This window comes from Thamnophis elegans, chromosome 6 (genome assembly GCF_009769535.1).
Source record: "Thamnophis elegans isolate rThaEle1 chromosome 6, rThaEle1.pri, whole genome shotgun sequence".
NCBI classification, from domain to species: Eukaryota; Metazoa; Chordata; class Lepidosauria; order Squamata; family Colubridae; genus Thamnophis; species Thamnophis elegans.
Window position 1 is genome coordinate 26,839,819 of NC_045546.1, and position 18,587 is coordinate 26,858,405.

The 18,587-nt window shown below is 37.0% G+C and overlaps 1 protein-coding gene across 1 annotated transcript; it reads right to left on the bottom strand.

Annotated features, from left to right (window-relative positions):
- Positions 1–1,266: 1,266 nt before the first annotated feature.
- Positions 1,267–16,743, bottom strand: UPK1B (uroplakin 1B). Its single transcript, XM_032220139.1, has 7 exons — positions 16,664–16,743; positions 14,887–15,087; positions 8,512–8,586; positions 7,837–7,959; positions 6,210–6,389; positions 4,439–4,522; positions 1,267–1,922 (listed from the first exon to the last, which is right to left on the bottom strand). The coding sequence occupies exons 1-7, from the start codon at positions 16,730–16,732 to the stop codon at positions 1,872–1,874; spliced, it is 783 nt and encodes a 260-aa protein (XP_032076030.1). The 5' UTR covers positions 16,733–16,743; the 3' UTR covers positions 1,267–1,871.
- Positions 16,744–18,587: the final 1,844 nt, after the last annotated feature.

Here is an 18,587-nt window from a genome sequence, read left to right on the forward strand (position 1 = left end):
TAACTGAAGTTTCCCACTTTAAAAAAAAACATTCATTCCAGTTTTTCAGATTAGGAAAGCATGAGAAAAATCACTATAATGAACAATCAATATACTTGGGTTATGTTAGATACTTGTTCTAACTACAGTGGTTTCCACCAAGGTCCTCTGTTCCGGCGGAAACAGAGGTTTAACACTATTGGTCGAAGGGTCTGACAGCTCCCTATAAAAAGGCTGCTATCAACCTTCGCTGAATTGTTCTCACTTATTGTACTTAATAAAGAGCTGTTGTTACTGTTAAGCCTGTGTGTAGCTATCCATTACCCAATCTAACAGGTCACATGTGAGACAAAATTATATTATCTTAACCATCTTTATTTTATTTAAAAAAACAGTTTATTAAAGATTTGAACAGAAATAAAATATACAGAAAACGTATTTATTTTTAGAGCTGATATTTCATGGAAAAACATTTGCATCTTACAATTCTCTGTACAAGGCATACACTGTCTTACAGTTTGATGTGTTAACAAAAGATCAATTGCATAATTGGCTGGCCATCTATATATTAGTCATTCATACTAAAATAATAAAAATGATTTCATTTTGAATTCCAACAAAATATATTTAATTTAAGATCCAAGGAAAATGTTAGGTATCTCTTGCATTCAATGTGTTTTCAAGTATAGATCTTTGTCTATGTTCGGTTCTTTTAAGAAATAACCGTAAATCGTAAATAACTTAGGAATCAAATCAAACATTGGTAAATTGAGGATCATATGTGTATACCAGAGGTAGCCAAAAAATACTGCAAAAAAACCCCTAGATAATCATTCCAAACAACTGTTTCAACACTTTCTTATTTTCTTAAAAAAGCCATTTCCAATAAAAGAATAAATGTAGCTCAGGGTTGAACTGTGAGGTCCTTTGTGTTCTAGGCAGGTTGCTTGCTTGCTGTTGGTTCATTAGTCAAATAGATAACACCATCAGTGTAAGTGTAGGTTTGCACCCTGTTTTTATACTGTAGCTTGTCCTGCCAGTGTTGGTAGGGCTGTGGTTTTTTCCTTGAGTGAAGGAACAGATGGTTTTCTGCTTCATTGTTTGTCTGGTATTAATCACTGTTTATTGGGTTTTGGATGCTAGAGATGATGTATTCTGATCTTTTCATTTCCTTCTTAGTTTTTTTAATAGTTTCTTTTGAATGATATATAAAAATGATTTATCTCTATGTAGCTAATCAAGGAACTAATAGAGTAACTACCAAAGAAAAAAGCACAGCTTCACTAATACAGCCAGGTGCTGTATATAAACAGGGAGCAACAAATCTAACAGTCATTGGGACAGATGATGTTACCTAGTGGAGTAATGAAACATTGGCAAACAAACAAACAAATAAGAGAGCACCGGGGTCTCTACCTCCATTTTCTCATATATTGCTATCTCTTAACATGTCATGGATTGTTACAGGATAGTTACAGCTAGAATAGTCCAGTTTCCTACCTTATGATTACTATAGCTACAATGTCTGAAATTAAGGCAATGGGAGAAGAGAAGCAAAGATTAAAGGGACATCTTGAGAAGTTCCACAGAGAGAAATTATATAGCTATGAACTATTTGTGAGTGCCAGTTTAGTGTACAAGTTAAGGCATCAGACTACCAACGTGGAGACTATGAATTGTAGTCCCACTTTGTGCAAAGCCAGTTGGTGACTCTGGGCCAGTCACTTTCTCTCAACCCTGGAAAAGAGGCAAAGGCAAATCACTTCTGAAAAACCTTGCCAAGAAAACTTCAGGTAGTCTCTGAGAAATGCTCATACTGAAAAGAAGGAAGGGGGGGCTATGTAGATTTATGGAAAAAAGCAGGAAGAACAGATTGCAAGGCCATTGCATCTTTAATATTCAATTCTGCTCCAGTAGAACATCGTACAAAGAAGGACCCAAGTCTGGGGAGAAAAAAGAAACAATTCAAGGAAAATTATTGCAAGCATCTTTTTTTATGCAGCACATTTTAGTTTTCCACTTTAAAACTCCACTGAACAGAAGAACAGCCTGAAGTTAATTTGTACAAGCAGCATAATTAGGTGTGGGACAGCTAGCTCTCTGAATTAAGCCTGTATTGTGTTCAACATAGAACCCCAAGGTTGTTTTATTACCATACAGAAATACAATTGTATAAATTTAATAAGCACCATGGCTGACAGCAAAACTATGAAAACTTCTGCGAGTAAAATGGTTCTCAGGTCTTCCTCTTTTTATGAAAAACTATGCACACAAAGAAGCAATGATATAAGTTATGGAAAGCATTTCATAAAGGCTTCCATTAAAGACACTGCCAAAAATATGCACAGAAACAAATATTTAGACTGCCCAGGAATTTATGCCTAACCTTGTTTCCATGCATGTTTATGCCTAACTGTGGCAATGTCTAGGGCAGAGGTGACAAACTTTTCCTGTTGAGGGCCACATTCCTTTCCGGATAATACGGTACATGCCAACATTAGGTGTGCCTGAACCCAGCAGTAGAGAAAGCCAAATCAATTTTAAAGGGACCAGGAATATGCTTTTTCTTTTTCTTCCCTGCCCAGGAGGCTATTAGGTCTTTTTCAAAGCTGGAAAGAAAAACAATTAATCTTGCCTGCATATCAGTGGTGGGTTCCTACTGGTTCGGACCAGTTTGGCTGAACCGGTAGTGGTATGGCAGCCTGGGTTGCTGGAACTGGCAGCGAGCCAGACCTGTCACGTCCCCGAATCAGTTCCCCAGTATCTTCTACTGTCGCAGGCATGTTTCATGCGCAGAATAGTTTTCAATCAAGTGCGCATGTGTATCAATGCCTGGTGGGTCCGAGCGAAGCGCAAAACACCCTCTCAGCGAACCGCTAGTAAACCGGTTAGGAACTCACCACTGCTGCACACACAGGGCAGGGCTGTGTGGACTGCAGCTCCCAAATTTCCCCAGCCAGCATGTATTTCTGTCAGCAGAAATTATGGGGAATTCTGAGAGTTGTCAAATTTGAAAAAACACTGATTGATTGGTTGAAATATAAAAATCAATATTTTAATCAGGACAGAAAAATAAATATGTTTCAATATAAAAAGAAAGATTATTTCAAAATTTCCCCACATTGCCTTGACTATTCAACAAGGAGAAAACAAGGAGAAAAATATTACATTATTGTCATCTAAAAGAAAAGTAAGGAAAAAAGCAAGGAGGGGGGAGTATCCAGATTCTGAGCTAGACCTCTCAGAGTCTTTTAAAGGTCCTGTGCTAGACATACCTTATTAAAAATATGAACTGATTATTTGTGGTAACCCAAGATGGGCTATAGTAACTAATCCCACATATTCAAGCATATTCTAAAAGGGATGGACTGGGAAAGAGGATTCTGGATCTACTTTTGAGTGACACTAATGTCCAATTTCTTCTAGAATAAGGTTTGGGAAAATAAGTAAAGCTCCCTTCCCTTCCCATCCTCAATTATTGTCTTGTAGTGCAATGGTACGTTGGTATTAAACTGCTTTGAAACTCATAAAGCTTGGTAGTCAATGAATTTTGACATGAAACTTTTGTCCCAGTACTCGTTGTTTATTTGGTACTCAATGCACAAGTTAGAACTTGTTGCTGTTGGCTGTCATTATACTTTGTATAAATTTCTTTGATACTCATTGTTTTTGGATTCATTGTGACTCTCGTAACCAATTAACGATGAGCACTGAGGTATCACTGTATTTGTTAAGATGAGAGTGAGAGAAACTGTCTAGCTTGCCTCAACCTATTGATGAACTTTAGAATTCATATTCCTGTTCAGCCTGGCTATCCCTAGTCCAACTCCAACATTATTTAAACATCCTAAATATTGTACTATGCCTGTCATTCAGGTGGCATGTTCCCATCATGTTTGTCCACATGCCTCTCATTTGCTGATAACCAGTCTTCCTGCATACAGTATATTCACATTCTTTTTATTGCCTTCCTAGGGGTCATTTTATAGTTAAACTGAGGCTTGTTATACTGGTTGAGGGACTCTGTAAACTCAGATAGCCATTGCAAGTGTCCAAGAAGGACAGCACAAACAAGTCATACAGCATATGACAAACAAGTTTTCCCTGTTATGAGAGGCTTATCTGACCTTAGCTGCCTCGCAACATTAAAAATGTGAGTTCAATCCCAAAACACCGGAGACTGAATTAAACTGTAAACTGTTGAGATGGTTTGCTAAACCCCAAGCAATTTTAATTACACACAACCATTAGTGTCAACAGTATAAGCAGGCAGGTCTTTGATAGAAATAATTTACAAACAAAATTTAATGCAACAAAAAAGCATAAGGAAAAGACATTCCCTAATAGGGCCAAACCTTTTCCGTACAGAATGGATAACAAGATGAAAAAGTAAGAGAACGAAAAAGTAAAAGATACTGAATCCTGAAGCCCAGCAAGTAAAGTTCTGTTAGATACTTACAGTCCAGCACAGAATGGCAAATCCAAACCAGGCAACGCCCCAGGCGTGTCTGTTCATGGGGCCAGTAATAGTTTCAAAGCAACCCTAGGGGACAATAAAGACGAAGAGGATCAGTTACAGGCACATATATCTAGTTGCTAAGCCTTCATTCAAAAGAAAGACTGGTATAAATTAATACAGGCAAGATTTAATGTGAACTTGTACCTGCCTGATTCATATGGAACTAGAATGAACTTGCTTGTTAATACTAGCAGTTTCCAGAATTGTGCAATATGGCTTGCAAGCCATAAATATGTCCACAAAAGTAAAAACAAATGTATTCAGGAAAATTGCTTGCAAACTATGTACATATTAATAAAAGTCACTACAAACATGTGCATTTTTAGATTGAAATTGGTACAAAAATGTTTATGAATTCTTATAGATATTTTTATGTCAAATTTGAAAACTGAATATATATGAGCCAAAAAGCACCAACATGTGGGAATCATGGGAATAGTATGTATATTAGTACTTGCAAATAAGTAAAAAAATAAGTCATCAAGCAAAAAGAGAGAAAACACACTTCCTGGTTGAAAGTTGAGGAAAATTCTCTGGAAATAAAATACCTTTAATTTCATCAGTCCAACAAGGTCCTGAACAATAACAAAAGCAATAATCTAAATTTTCATTAGAGTTTTAGCATCCATCTTTCCAAAGTAAATTCCTTCTCAAATAGCTGTAATGTGGTTAAAAGTCACTGAAACCACTGATGTGATTATCCAGTGAAGGCTATCAGGTGCATAGTAATGGACTCAAATCTATTAAAGTTATGCTATAATCAATGTGTTAGCTTTTAAGATTATCTCAGTAGTCCATCCCCTCATATTTTAATCAACTGTAGACCAGTAGCTCTAGCAGAGTGATGAAGAAATGGCTTTATATCCATCAATAATATTTCAGCCTGTTCATCAAGATTAAGTCCTTAAGTTTAATAAGCAGTAGCAGCCCCGGGAAATCTACTCTCTGCTCTATTTCCACTTCCTTTTCCACACTCCTTCTACAGAAGTAGTAGTGCAACTACTTTTCCTCCTAATAACAGTTGATTGGTATCCTCAAACTGACACATTTCAAGATGACTGCAACAGCCATCTCTGGAGTTTCCTGAGAATTGCCTTTAAAAAATGGCATAGGCTAGCTAGTAGAGGTGGCTACCTACCAGTTTGGACCGGTTCAGCCAAGTAGGTAGTAACTCAGCCAGCCACGCCCCCAAACTGGTTCTATCAATGGCAGCGTAGGCACTGCCCTCTCCTTTTTTGCAATTTTTTTACTATTGTGCATGCAAGCGTAGTGCGCATCAAGCATGCACACGCTAAGCACGTCCCTGAGCTAACCAGCAGTAACAGAAACCAGAAGCCACCCCTGGTAGCTAGCAATAGTAGGCCATTCTGGAAAATTGCATAACTTAGTCGCCATGAAGCAACTGCTCTTGGTGAAAAGTTGGGAAGGCAGAATGTTAGAGGTAGACTTATTTTAGTTGGCAATTTCCCTGATTTGCTGCTTAACACAGCTTCTTCCTTTTGCCTTATGGTAGGGTTGTTCTTCTCTGACATGCTACTTACTGGGGGAAGGGTGGGCTAAAACAGGGAATACAAGGAGAAGAGGAACACTTCAGCCTACCACACTGGGAGAAAATATTGCTAGCACTGAGCATCCCATTAACATTTCAGAGAAGACAAATATCAACTAGTGTTTTGATTGCTGCAGAGCAAAAACAAGAAGAAATTCTTACTGTCTTATGGTAATAGCCAGGCACCCCTAATTTGCAGCCATCCAAGTCAACTGCTTTTCCTAGGAGATCCATAACACAGCACTGTCGTGGCCAGGGAAAATCTGCGTCACTGTTCACCGACCGAAAAATGGAGGTATATGTTTGCCAGTCTGTTGGACCATTCACACCACAGCATTTATTCTGGATTTATGAAGGAAAAATGCATTTGTTAGGATGAAATAATAGAGCACTGCACTTGTCATTTAAAAATAATAGGAAAAGAAATTGCAGTCAATTTACTTGTTTGCCAAAAATGTGGGGAAAAAATTATGTCCAATGAACCAGCATCAATTTTACAATGTTTTACATTGTAAATTGTTCCACATTGTAAAAACACTGAAAATTGTTGGAATGTAATAGAACTGGATGGAATACAAAAAGCATATCAAGAATCTCTGATTTCCTCAGATAGATAATTTACCAGATATTACAAAGCCGTATGAAATCATATCAACGGGGAAAAAGAAATTTACATTTTTCAAAAGCTTCCCACATTTTGAGTTAACTGTGCATCATCCCATGATTTTTAGTCAAACTCATACAAAAATGTTGCTTAAGGTCAAGACAATAAATTGATAGATTCTGAGAATTATTCAGACAGTTCTCATAAATTGACAACCTGTAGTTTGTGCAATTGCATAGAACAAATAAATTAGAAGCTCAAATAGGAGAAGGAAGATGTGTTACAGTAGATATGTTTGCCATCTTGAGTTATTTATAAAAATAATAAAGGTAGGATAGAAAGAATAGAGTAAGAAACAGTGGTGGGTTCCTACCAGTTCGGACCAGTTCAGCTAAACCAGTAGTAGCTTGGCGGTTTGGGTCGCTGGAATCGGCAGTGACCCAGGCCTGCCACGCCCCCAAACTGCTTCTCCCAGCGGTGCCTATGGTGCCGCCATCTTGTTTTTTGCTTCTGCTCATGCGCAGAGCAATTTTAGTTGTACTGTGCGTGTGAGCGCAGCACACATCAAGTACATGCACAATGCGTCCCTGAGCGAACCAGCAGTAGTCTCTGCCAGAGCCCTTCCCTGGTCAGAAAGCATGTTTTTCTCCATTGGCCAGGCTTACAGTATTTGAATGCCTGAAGATGGTATTTGTAGTCTCCAAAGTTGTAAGCAAAACAATGAACGAAGATCCAAGCTGATCAGAAATTGTAAGTAGTGATGTACTATAAGCAATTTCTAATCCTTTGTGTGTTCATTTTTAAATGACCTTTCCACTCAATTGGATTAATGTATGATAGAATTATAGCTGCAGTCCATTTTTTTTAAACTCCACATTGTTGTCAAGCTCAAGAAGCAAAAGCCACTTCAGAACAATGTCTTACATGCTATAAAACACAAAGTTGGAAACTGTAAAAAGATCAACTTTTTAGGGCGTAAGCCAGTTAATCCAGAGTCTCTTTGAAATGTGTCTTTCCTTCCAAATCTGCCCATCTGGTCTGTGATGAATCTTTTCACACAAACTGAACTTCTCTCCCATCTGCTTCCCACAGTCTCCCAGACTTTCATGCTAACAGTGTCACAATCTTTAAAATATTCTTAAATGAGAGTGAAGAATTAGTCCCAAAGTTGTACAGTACTCTTACCTGCAACATGAGACGATTCCATGTCTGGGTAATACCTTCACTCTTCCATTTGTCATCATTGTTGATTGGGTCTGGATTCTGGTATTTTTCCAACATTTGTTTCAAGAAAAGTTCATTTGTAAGCTAAATGGTAATGAAAGGAATGAATATGAGCTTTTTACCCTATTTGGAAAACTCTTCCTAAAGTCAGAAGTCACATCCTTAATAACGTCTAGCAAATACATCTCAGGTTTTTTTTTAAATTAGTTAAAATTATTTATTTTCTTCCAGTAGTACATGCTAACTAATGTGAACATTAATTAGCATGTACTAACATTAACACAAGCTTAATCCACAAATTCCAACGTTTGGTAGACTACTTCACTGAGTAACTTTAAAGAATTCATATGTGATTAAGCTTCGTTTTTTTTAAAAAAAGAATGATCATATCACTGAAATCTGTTTGCTAATGAAGAAACGCTAGTCAATAAACAAATTAAAAAAAACCTGTCCACAGATGTGGTAAAAAGATTTCCTTTACCTTACATTAAAATAATGAATTAAAAACTTGGTCATGCCATAAAAAGGTGCTGCCAGGCCTTCAACATGTTTGCAAAAATGACCCCTCCCCCTTTAACCTCTACGCTGAATTGAGAGCATCTGAAAGAATAGACACATCGCTGGCAGAATACTCACGAAATCCCGATGCACTGTTGCTGTGATGCTAGACGCCACTTCAAAGGCAAAGACAATCATCATCAGGATGATGTACTAAATACAAACAAATAAAACCCATGTCACAAAGAACATTTGATATACTTCAGTCTCAAATTGAGTGCTTTAACACCCCTCCCCTGAAATCTGTCTTATTCCTTCTGTTTCTTCCTGCTTCATCTTTTAGTTTGCCAGAATTAAAAGCTTAGGAAAGAAGCAGGAATGGCTTCTTGAGCAACTTTCAGCTAAATTATTTGTTCATATATTGTTCATAGACCTCTACTGAAAAAGCCACATTGATCACAAAATGCAATTTTAAAAAATGATGGAATCAAAGCAGGAATAAAACATCAAGAATCCTGCAATTCCTTTTCTAAAACAACACAGAATAGGAACCGGCTACATTTTTCCTAGAAGCAAGTTCCATGAATGCGGCATCATTATTGAGAATGTTCTACTCCTGTTAACACGTACACCAGCTAGTGGAACCAAGAGTAGGACTCACCAACCTACTTTAGTATCTGTGTTAGATGATATTGAATTGACAGATCTTTAAAAACTTTTTATTTCTTTTGTTTGCAAAAATTTATAGGCAGGGAACAGAATGATGTGGGTCCATTTAATTGCTCTGCTTAATAATCCAGGAATCTACCAGCCACAGCTTATAAATTAGCATTAATTTACTATATTGAGTACATACAGGTTCTCTTCAACTTACAACCAGTACATCATTTTGTGACCATCCAAAGTTACAATGGCACTGAAAAAGTTACCGGTACTTGCAACTGTCCCTCACACTTATAATTGTTGCAGCATCCCCACAATCACATGATCAAAATTCTGGTGGTTGCAACTGGCATGTAATTATGATGGTTGCAGCATCCTGGGCTGATGCGATTACCCTTTGCAACTTTCTCAGCTGGTTTCCAGCAAGCAATGGGGAAGCTGAGGGTAGGCTGGATCTGCTTAATGACCACGGGATTCACTTAACACTTAACAACTGCTGAACAACCATGCCAAAGAATGTCATAAAAGTGGGTGTGACTCCTTTAACAACTGCCTTGCTTAACAAGAAATTAGAATTTCTGGTCCCAATTCTGGTCCATAAATTAAGGACTACCTGTATTCATGCAAATTTAATATCAAGGAAGATCAATCCAATTGGATGCATGTCTTAATAAAACAGAGTGGTGTCCAAAGTAAAGCAGTAGTTGGAATAACAACATAATCTTCACATGTTATTTTATTTCCCTTCTACCAATCTTAGTCCTTAGTCTGACTATTTTATAAATTCAGTTCTCAGCATGAACCAGATTTTTAACAAGACAGCCACAAATGAGTGACAAGTTGTTGACTGAACTCTCTGCACAACATATTCTTCTTTGCCAGTGATATGGGTTGGAAATAAAGTGCTCAAAACCATATTTGATCTACAACTACTTCAAATCATACAAGCAAAATGATCAGCTTTTCCTATTATAAGTTGTTCAGGAGCTCCTAAATGTACAAATCCATTCATTAACCTGTCTATTAAAAATTATATCCATTTGCAAACTGTAGCATTCTATGATTATATTATCCACCAAATAACACTGTCTATTATGCAAGTAATAAGCCATTCCAGAGATTATCTGGCAAATATAGTAGGAACTGTTATATAGGGTAAAGGAAGGCACCCAAAGGCTCCAGTAACAACAGCTCTTATTGCAAGTGAGGTAAACATCCGGCTGAGGAAGGGTGGGACAACAGCCCGCTTTAAAGGGATCTGTCAGACCCTTTGACCAACGGGATTAAACCTCTGTTCCCGCTGGAACAGAGGACCTTGATGGAAACCTCTGTCAGTGGGGGGGGGGGGAGGAAATATCTAACAGGAACCATCTTTTCCATTTGTAGGACAGTATGACCTGCAAAATCCATGTCAACATGTTATGATTGATGTCTTTATTGAAGCTTGGCCTGCACAGTATTCTGAGTAATCTATTCATTGCATTCTGTAAAGCCTGAATGCTCTCATGCATTGAATTCTAATACTAATTTTCTCCAAATTCTGGGCATTACAATGCCAGAGGATTTGTTTCAACATTACTTCTTGAAATAACTTCCTTATGGACAGCAAAACAGGATTAGCTTGGCCTTTCAAAGTGTAACATCTTTTTTGAACTCACATTTTGTTGTACTAAAGAATCTAAAATCTGAGAAAAAATGTTTTTAAGAAGCCCTACCTTAAAAAAAGAGGAAACTACAACAAAGGAAAAGAAATTTAAAAAGGGAAATAAACTAGATGTTATGTCATCTTAAACAGAAATGAGAACGTTCTGTGTAAATATTTCATGCCAGAATGAAATTTCTGCACAGAAGATGATCTTAGGAACAGCTTTATTAATATACTTAAGAAATGGTTCCCAAACTTCAATATACTGTATCTATCCCAATTTATATAGTCTTTCAAAGCTCTTCATTGAAGTGCTAATGATTTGAGATAAAGCTATTTCCCATCCTTTTAAGATCATTTTAAATGCATCCATTTTCTGATGTTTTGAAATAACAAGCCTTGCTGCTACCAATAAAAACTCAATCAGTCTTATAGTGCATCAGTTTCTATGTCTAAAGAAAATTGGATATAAAATCAACAGGAGGGTTTATGCCACAGTCTGCTGAATGATTTTCCTGTTTTTTGCAAAATATTTTCACAAAAAAATAAAAACTAGTTGGGCATTGCCATATAATTAGCTTCATGTAGTGCTCTGCTTAACATATACTAGGAAGTTTATAGTTTATGTAGTACAACTTTACTGCAGTGTAAAGTTTACTATTAATAATCTTCAATATTAGTTCTTGCTAATTTACTAAAACTTAAAAGCCATTCTGCAGTAAAGATTCCAATAAAATTCAACACGTTGAAACTTTTAAGTCATAATTTCATTACCCTGTGGCCTTAAAATAAAAGTTTTATATAACCTGTTAAATATTTAAAATGAAATATGTATTATAAATTAATATGAATTTATCTTCCCATTTCTTCTCTTAATTGAAAAAAATATAAAAATCATTTTTCAGATTTCATATTCCTAAGGGTTAAATGTATTAGTTACTAAGACTCAACAAACACTTGATGGCACATAAAAGGTTCTTCTATAAGATATGTATTTAGACATACCTTGTCTGTATAATATAATCTACTATAGAGATTATTAACTTTTGGTCTTTTAAATCACATACAGGAAGCATTTAAGGTAAAGGTTCCCCACACATGCGTGATAGTCGTTTCCGGCTGTAGGGGGTGGTACTCATCTCCATTTCTAAGCCAAAGAGCCAGCACTGTCCAAATACATCTCCGTGGTCATGTGGCCAGCATGACTAAACGCTGAAGTACATGGAGCGCTGTTACCTTCCCACCAAGTTGGTCCCTATTTTTCTACTTGCATTTTTTACATGCTTTCGAACTGCTAGGTTGGCAGAAGCTGGAACAAGTAATGGGAGCTCACTCCGTTACGTGGCACTAGAGATTCGAACTACTGAACTGCCAACCTTCTGATTGACAAACTCAGCCTCTTAGTTACTGAGCCACCACTTCCCTTCACTGGAAGCCTTTACTTTTGTATAATATATCCACAATAAATTGTCCGAGCTCTGGACTTCAACGTAGGAAAAATGATCTATTTCTTCTGAAATTACTGTTGTATTAACATTTGAATCCATTTCAATGCTCTGTAACTATAAATATATTTATTTCTAAAAAAATCTTGGGCTAAAAGGAAGGTCTCTCAAAACAATGACTTCATTGCTAATCTAAAGATGCCAGACTGTTTTTCTATACGTACTTTTTCAGCACTTTACAATTCTGCGTAGCTGTAGTTTCTTATACTTTGAATGTCAAAACCGAGAACAGGCTATGTGTAATTGGAATTTACTTCAGGTACGAGGAATTACTAAATCCTGCGGTTTGTGAAAAGGTTATTTTCCTAAGAGTCTAAGCTTCTCTACTAAGAGTCTATTAAGAGTCCAAGCTTTTCCTGGTAACTTCCAATTTGATTTTTGTACATTTCAGAATGATTTGCCATTTTTATTACAGTGTGTGGGATTAAATCTTTCTCCATTTAAGATATTTTGGAAATATTTATCTAGGATTTCTAGCACTACTTTTTTTTTCCTGTGACATTTTTTTACTTGTATTTATTTTTGACTCACAAAATCATGCTTTTCTTCCACTTATAATTTCTTTGCTACCAATCACAGTTTTTGAATAAATGAGAACATACATATAGTAATTTAGCATTTAAACTCTTTTCTGCAACACGAATGTATTGCAGGAAAATTGTCATACATGTTTTATGATGTGTGCAACTGAATACAGTTTATATTCTAACTTGAGAGTAATGTTATGATAGAAATGAATTTCTTAGTTTCTTAAAATTGTACAGGAAAACTGTAAAAGTATATAGAAAATTGCCTTGTTTATCCATCCATCCATCCATCCATCCACCCACTTCTTCAATTCATTTGGCTTCTAGGCTGTATATGTAGGTATGTATTATCATGTGTGGGCAATGTGCATATCTATATCTGTATTGAGATATATGTGAATATAGATATTGATATCAATATCACATATTCATATAATGCTAATTCTAATGTTGGTAGGTTCATAAACGATTCCCAAAAGCTTTCTGGAAGAACCTCATATTAAGAACTTTTTATAAGACCATATGAATGGGAGGCAGGCTATTCCATAGGAAGGAGCCCAATAGAGATGACTACCATATGGTCCTTCAATTGTGCTCATAGTAGATAAGTAGTACCCCGCAGGTATTTTTTTTTCAACATCCAGGTTGGATTTTCAGAATTTACCTAGGAAAAATAATACTTTCTTAGATATCCAAGCCTAAAATTATATTGGGATAGAGTTGGTGACTAGTGCTTGGAATTGCACTCAGAAATATAGTTAGCCACGGCAACTCTTACAAAAAGGATATAACAATGCAGTATCAAAACAAAGTATGATGTATGTGGGTTATTGCATTTTAGACCCACTGAAATCTCCAGATACTCTTCAAGTACAAACTCATGTAGAAAGAATTACAGCAATCTAGGTGAGTGATTGTTCTCGGGGCATCCTATTCCAGGTAAGACTACTGTTAGGAATATAATTCTAATGGTTGGGTTGGCAATATATAAATCATGTCACAATGTTGTACCTGTTGCTTTAAACATACTGTAAAATGTGATTGGTTGCTGTTTTCCTCAATCGGCCATAAGAGGGAGCCAGAATGTCTGTTAGTTCTCTCTCTGTTTGTTAGATGCTGGGCTGATCTGATCTGAGTGTCGTGAGCTATTGTAAGTTTTGCAACTGTTAGCAAACTTTGAATACTGAACTGATTATATGATACTGGACTATATTATTTGGATTATCCCTTAACTGAAAGACATTGATATCTGACTGAATTATCCGTGTATGACTTGGACTGTTTGATGGACTCTGATACCTCTATTTCCACGAAAGTAAAAGCCTATTTAAACTGCAGTGTCTCTGTATGCTGGTTTGTGTGTTCTCCAACACAACTCTAACAACGCTTCTCTGAATGCACTCACTCTCCCAACGGGGAGCTTACCTAACAACTACAAAGGATGCATCACCTGAAACTGGGCAAAGATCTCCTGGCGAAGGATATGTGATTCCATGAGGAACCGTTTTACCTCAGATTTTAAATTTAAGAATTAATGCTAGTAAAGTCCTACAGTCCATCGGATTCTGAATTAACAACTGTTCCATCTTTCTTGGATTGAGTTTGAAACAATTTTTATCTGTCTATAGACCATGATAGCTCCCCTATGTCAAGACTATTGTGAAAATTACGTAGCTACTGTATGCAGTTCTGATCATCTTCACTTTCCTCTTGCTATATTTGGTTGCATAACTATGCCAATCAAAAACTTTGTTTAGTTTTTAGTTGCACTGAATGGAAAGATTTTTTATTCTAAAGAAATGTGACTATAATGCCATTGATAAGATCCTCATCTTAAAATGGTAAAACTGAAGACCTAGGGGAAAAAATCATTTTTTCTTTTTTTATTCATGTCACAGTGACTGACAGCAAACTATGCAAAAATACCTTTAACCAAAAGGTTTCTACTTCTGACAAACTAAAACTATCATTAATTTTTATTTGTGCAAGAAGTGCCAGCACATATAATGATTTCAGCCTCTGAAACTCTGCAAACACAGTATTTCCTTGACAACCTATTCATTATTGTCTTCCATGGTAACATCACTGTTTCAGAATATACCAAGATACACAGCTGGCAGATGTATTTGTTAGTTGGTAAGATCACCAATACCTTTTGTTGCTGCAAACTTACCACTAATAGCATTGTCCTGCTTGATTTTATGACACCAACAATACCAAGAACAGATAGACAAAAGAAACAGAAACCAGTGAAGATTCCAATCCAGGCGGCACCATAGATATCATCATTGTCCGTAGCTTCCAGCAATGGATATAGAGAGTGTTGATCAGACACGAAGTATATACATTCAGCCATGAGCGCAAGGCCACAACACTGAAAACAGAGAGACATGTGAGTCTTTCCAGAACATTCTCTAAATTCTTGCATTTGTTTTTAAGGCTAAAATCTGAGCCAAACCGAATATTCTACTTGAATCTCACACTTTTTTCTTTCATAAAAAGGATACTCCAGATCAAAAAAGTACTTATCCAAATTTGTGACAGGAAGCATTACAGATATTTTGCATAGCTTCCATTCTTCCAGCTTCCAAGTGTTTCAGTTCTAGACTCCTTTAAATGGACAATGATGTTTCCTCAGACTGATGCCAATCTCTTTTTACCAGCCATTATGCTGGTCACATGATACTTATCCCAATTGTATTTTCTCTCTCACGTATTACTTTTTAGAAGAAATACTACTTTTCTATACTTTTATTCGACAAAAACATTTTTTATTTGGTTTTTTTACAAGAAAATGGATAAGTTATTTTTCACTCACAATAGGCATTCTTTCTGCCATTATACTTGTCTCCACAAATGAAAAACACATTTGCATTTTTTACATTTCAAAGTAATGCTGAATTAGGAAACACGTACATCCAAGCACATGCATACATACAGATGCACACACTCCTAATCCTAACATGCAACTTAAACTAAAGATCAAAGTGCAATAATAAAAATAAATAAATAAGAATGCTTTCTGCATTCAACTCCTATGTGCAGTATATGGATTTCATAGCCTAGCACGGCTGCTGTTCTGCTGGCATGACCCAGAATAAAGAGTGAGAAAAGGAGATGGGGAAGCAGCTTTAGCCTCGAAAGGCAGCTGCTGAATTAGGAAGTCTGATGAACTGACCCAGCTGCTAGCCAGGGCTGGCATGGGGAGATTTTGAGTGGGCAGTTTCATTGGGGCAGTTAGGCATATAGGGCATGGGCACTAGAGTTCCAGGGAAGCCGCCATCTCAGTTGCTGCAGGGCATGCTGCCAACGTAACCCAAAATTGGAGAGACAGAAGAGAGTGGTGACAAGAGTAAAATTGGAGTGAACAAAGAAGGGGAAGAGAGAAAGATTGGAGAGAAGTTGGAAAGTGACGTGAATCTTCCAGGCAAGTATTGGTTGTTGTTTGGGGAAAGGAAAGCCATGGTTCAAGGGTGGCCTCACTGGAAATATGGAGGTGGAGACTCAGAGGAACAAGCTCATTGAAGATCCACAACTCATAGGGAAAGGAGGGATCTGGCTGGTTGCAGTTGGTGGCTTCAGCCAAGATCCTGGGAAAAATAAAGGGAATCAGTTGCCAGTAGAGAAGGCCTGGTTTGGAGAAAACTGGACAGAAGACCCTGAGATAAATTCTTCCACCTACATAGCTGAACTGCAAAAAAAGTCAGGCAACACTGAGTACACTCCACTAATCCCAGTCCAGTCTAGTTTAGTCCTTTCTTTTTTGTCTCTCTTACCAAGCCAAGAAACAATGGAGCAATTTCTAAACCAAAATTTCGGGTTTATCGTGATATATCAATGCAACCAACTGTAGTTTACAAAGCTAACTATTATTTTCAAAATCGTGGCTTAATAATGTGTGAAACTTGACAGTGGTATATTTTCAAAAAAACTATTGTTAAGTTACTTACCCCTATGACAACATTTCCCAGAATTAGCAAGCCCTGAAAGCATCGCACACCAGTATCTCCTTTTGCCATCTTCAGTTGGCAATGCAATCTAGAAAGGAATTATACATGTGTTAATACTTCAGGTCCTTTCAAAAGTGCTGTCTTTTCCTCCTCTTTTGAACCCTGAAAGCTGTACAATCTTCATCCATGTCCCAGACTGTAATAAAAAGCTTCAAAAACTTCAAAAATCACAACAAAATGATCCTACAATGTCTCCAATGCCTTTTAAAATCGCATAGGAAGAACACCTATTCTCACCTCATTAGCAAATAATGTGTCTTAAAGAACAACATGAATCTAATCGAGTTTAGTTCTGAGAGATGGAATGGAATGAAATAGAATGGAATACTTTATTGGCCAAATACGATTAGACACACAAGGAATTTATATCTGGCGCAAAAGCTTTCAATGTACATTCAAAACAACAGAGTAATAATAATAATAAATACCAATAAGAGGTAGAGAAGTTGAGAAGGATAATAATAGTACTACAGGCATACAACATGGGTAAATATACTTAGATGTAAGACAATGCTGTGAGGATTAGGTGTCCAGCAGAGTGATGACACAAGGGGAAAAACTGTCTCTGTCTCTAGCTGTTTTGGTATGCAATGTCCTACAGCCATTGCATCCCGAGGGGAAGAGTTGAAACCAGAAGTGGTATTCAACAGGCTCTGGAGAACAGATAGCAGAATTTTTTAGTTCAGAGAACCGGTAAATACCACCTCTGACTGGCCCTGCCCCTATCTATTCTCTGCCTCCTGAGTCCCAGCTGATCGGGAGCAAATGGGGATTTTGTAGTAATCTTCCCCTGGATTGGGGAGGGAATTGGGATTTCACAGTATCCTTCCCCTGCCATGCCCACCAAGCCACGTTCACCAAGCCATGCCACGCCCACCACGCCACGGCCACAGAATTGGTAGTAAAAAAAATTGAATCCCACCACTGGTTGAAACAGTTTATAACCAGAATTTGAGGGGTCTGTAGATATTTTCTCAGCTCTCCTTCTGACCTGTACAATATACAGGATTAATATGTCAAATAATATTACCAGTTGTATAAAGCATAAAGCATGCACTTGTCAATCTTCATAGTAGCCAAACTGGACAGAATCTGCTATTCAAAACTACATTTGGAGAATTGTATTTAAGTGAAGGATTTCTCATGTTCATTCCTCACAGAAAGCCATGTGTCATGTAAAATGTTTTCTTAACTCTTTAGGTGGGAATTATTACTTAAGAATTGATTAAGCTTTTAAACACACAATGTATTGTGAGAAAATATTTGTATTTCTATCTCAGTTGAATTATCATATAATTTTGGAATCCATTCTATATGCTTCACTTCATAATTCATTTCTTCACCTGATTATTTGTGGTAGGATTAAAAGAATCACAATACTTGCACATCATATCATTCCTTGGAAGGCAATGAATGAGATCTTTAATTGCTTCTCACACCTACCTGGGAGGTTTCTTCAACCTTGGGCTACAGCTTCTGCTTCATGGTTGAAAATGTCATTTCCTATTTTACAGCAGATAGCCTACAGCAAGCCTGATTCAACCTTTTTGGGTGAAAAAGTCACATCCATAAAAAAACTCTGTTATAGCCACTGTTATGGAACCGGCTGAGAAAATAATTCAAAGAGCCAGTTGCAGCTAGAACAAGGGAGACCAGGGAAGTAACATGTTTGAATGTTTTAAAGTTCTAAAACTTTCTGCTCTGCATTCCAGTCTTTAGTATCTTCCATGGAATTTACACACCCTCTCCACCATTCTCTCTCATGTACTTGCCGGAGCAAGAGTACAAGGCAGGTTTTTCTAATACATTTTCCCCTAATTTTTGTCAATCATTTTTTAATTTCTTTCAGAGGAAAGTTCAGTGA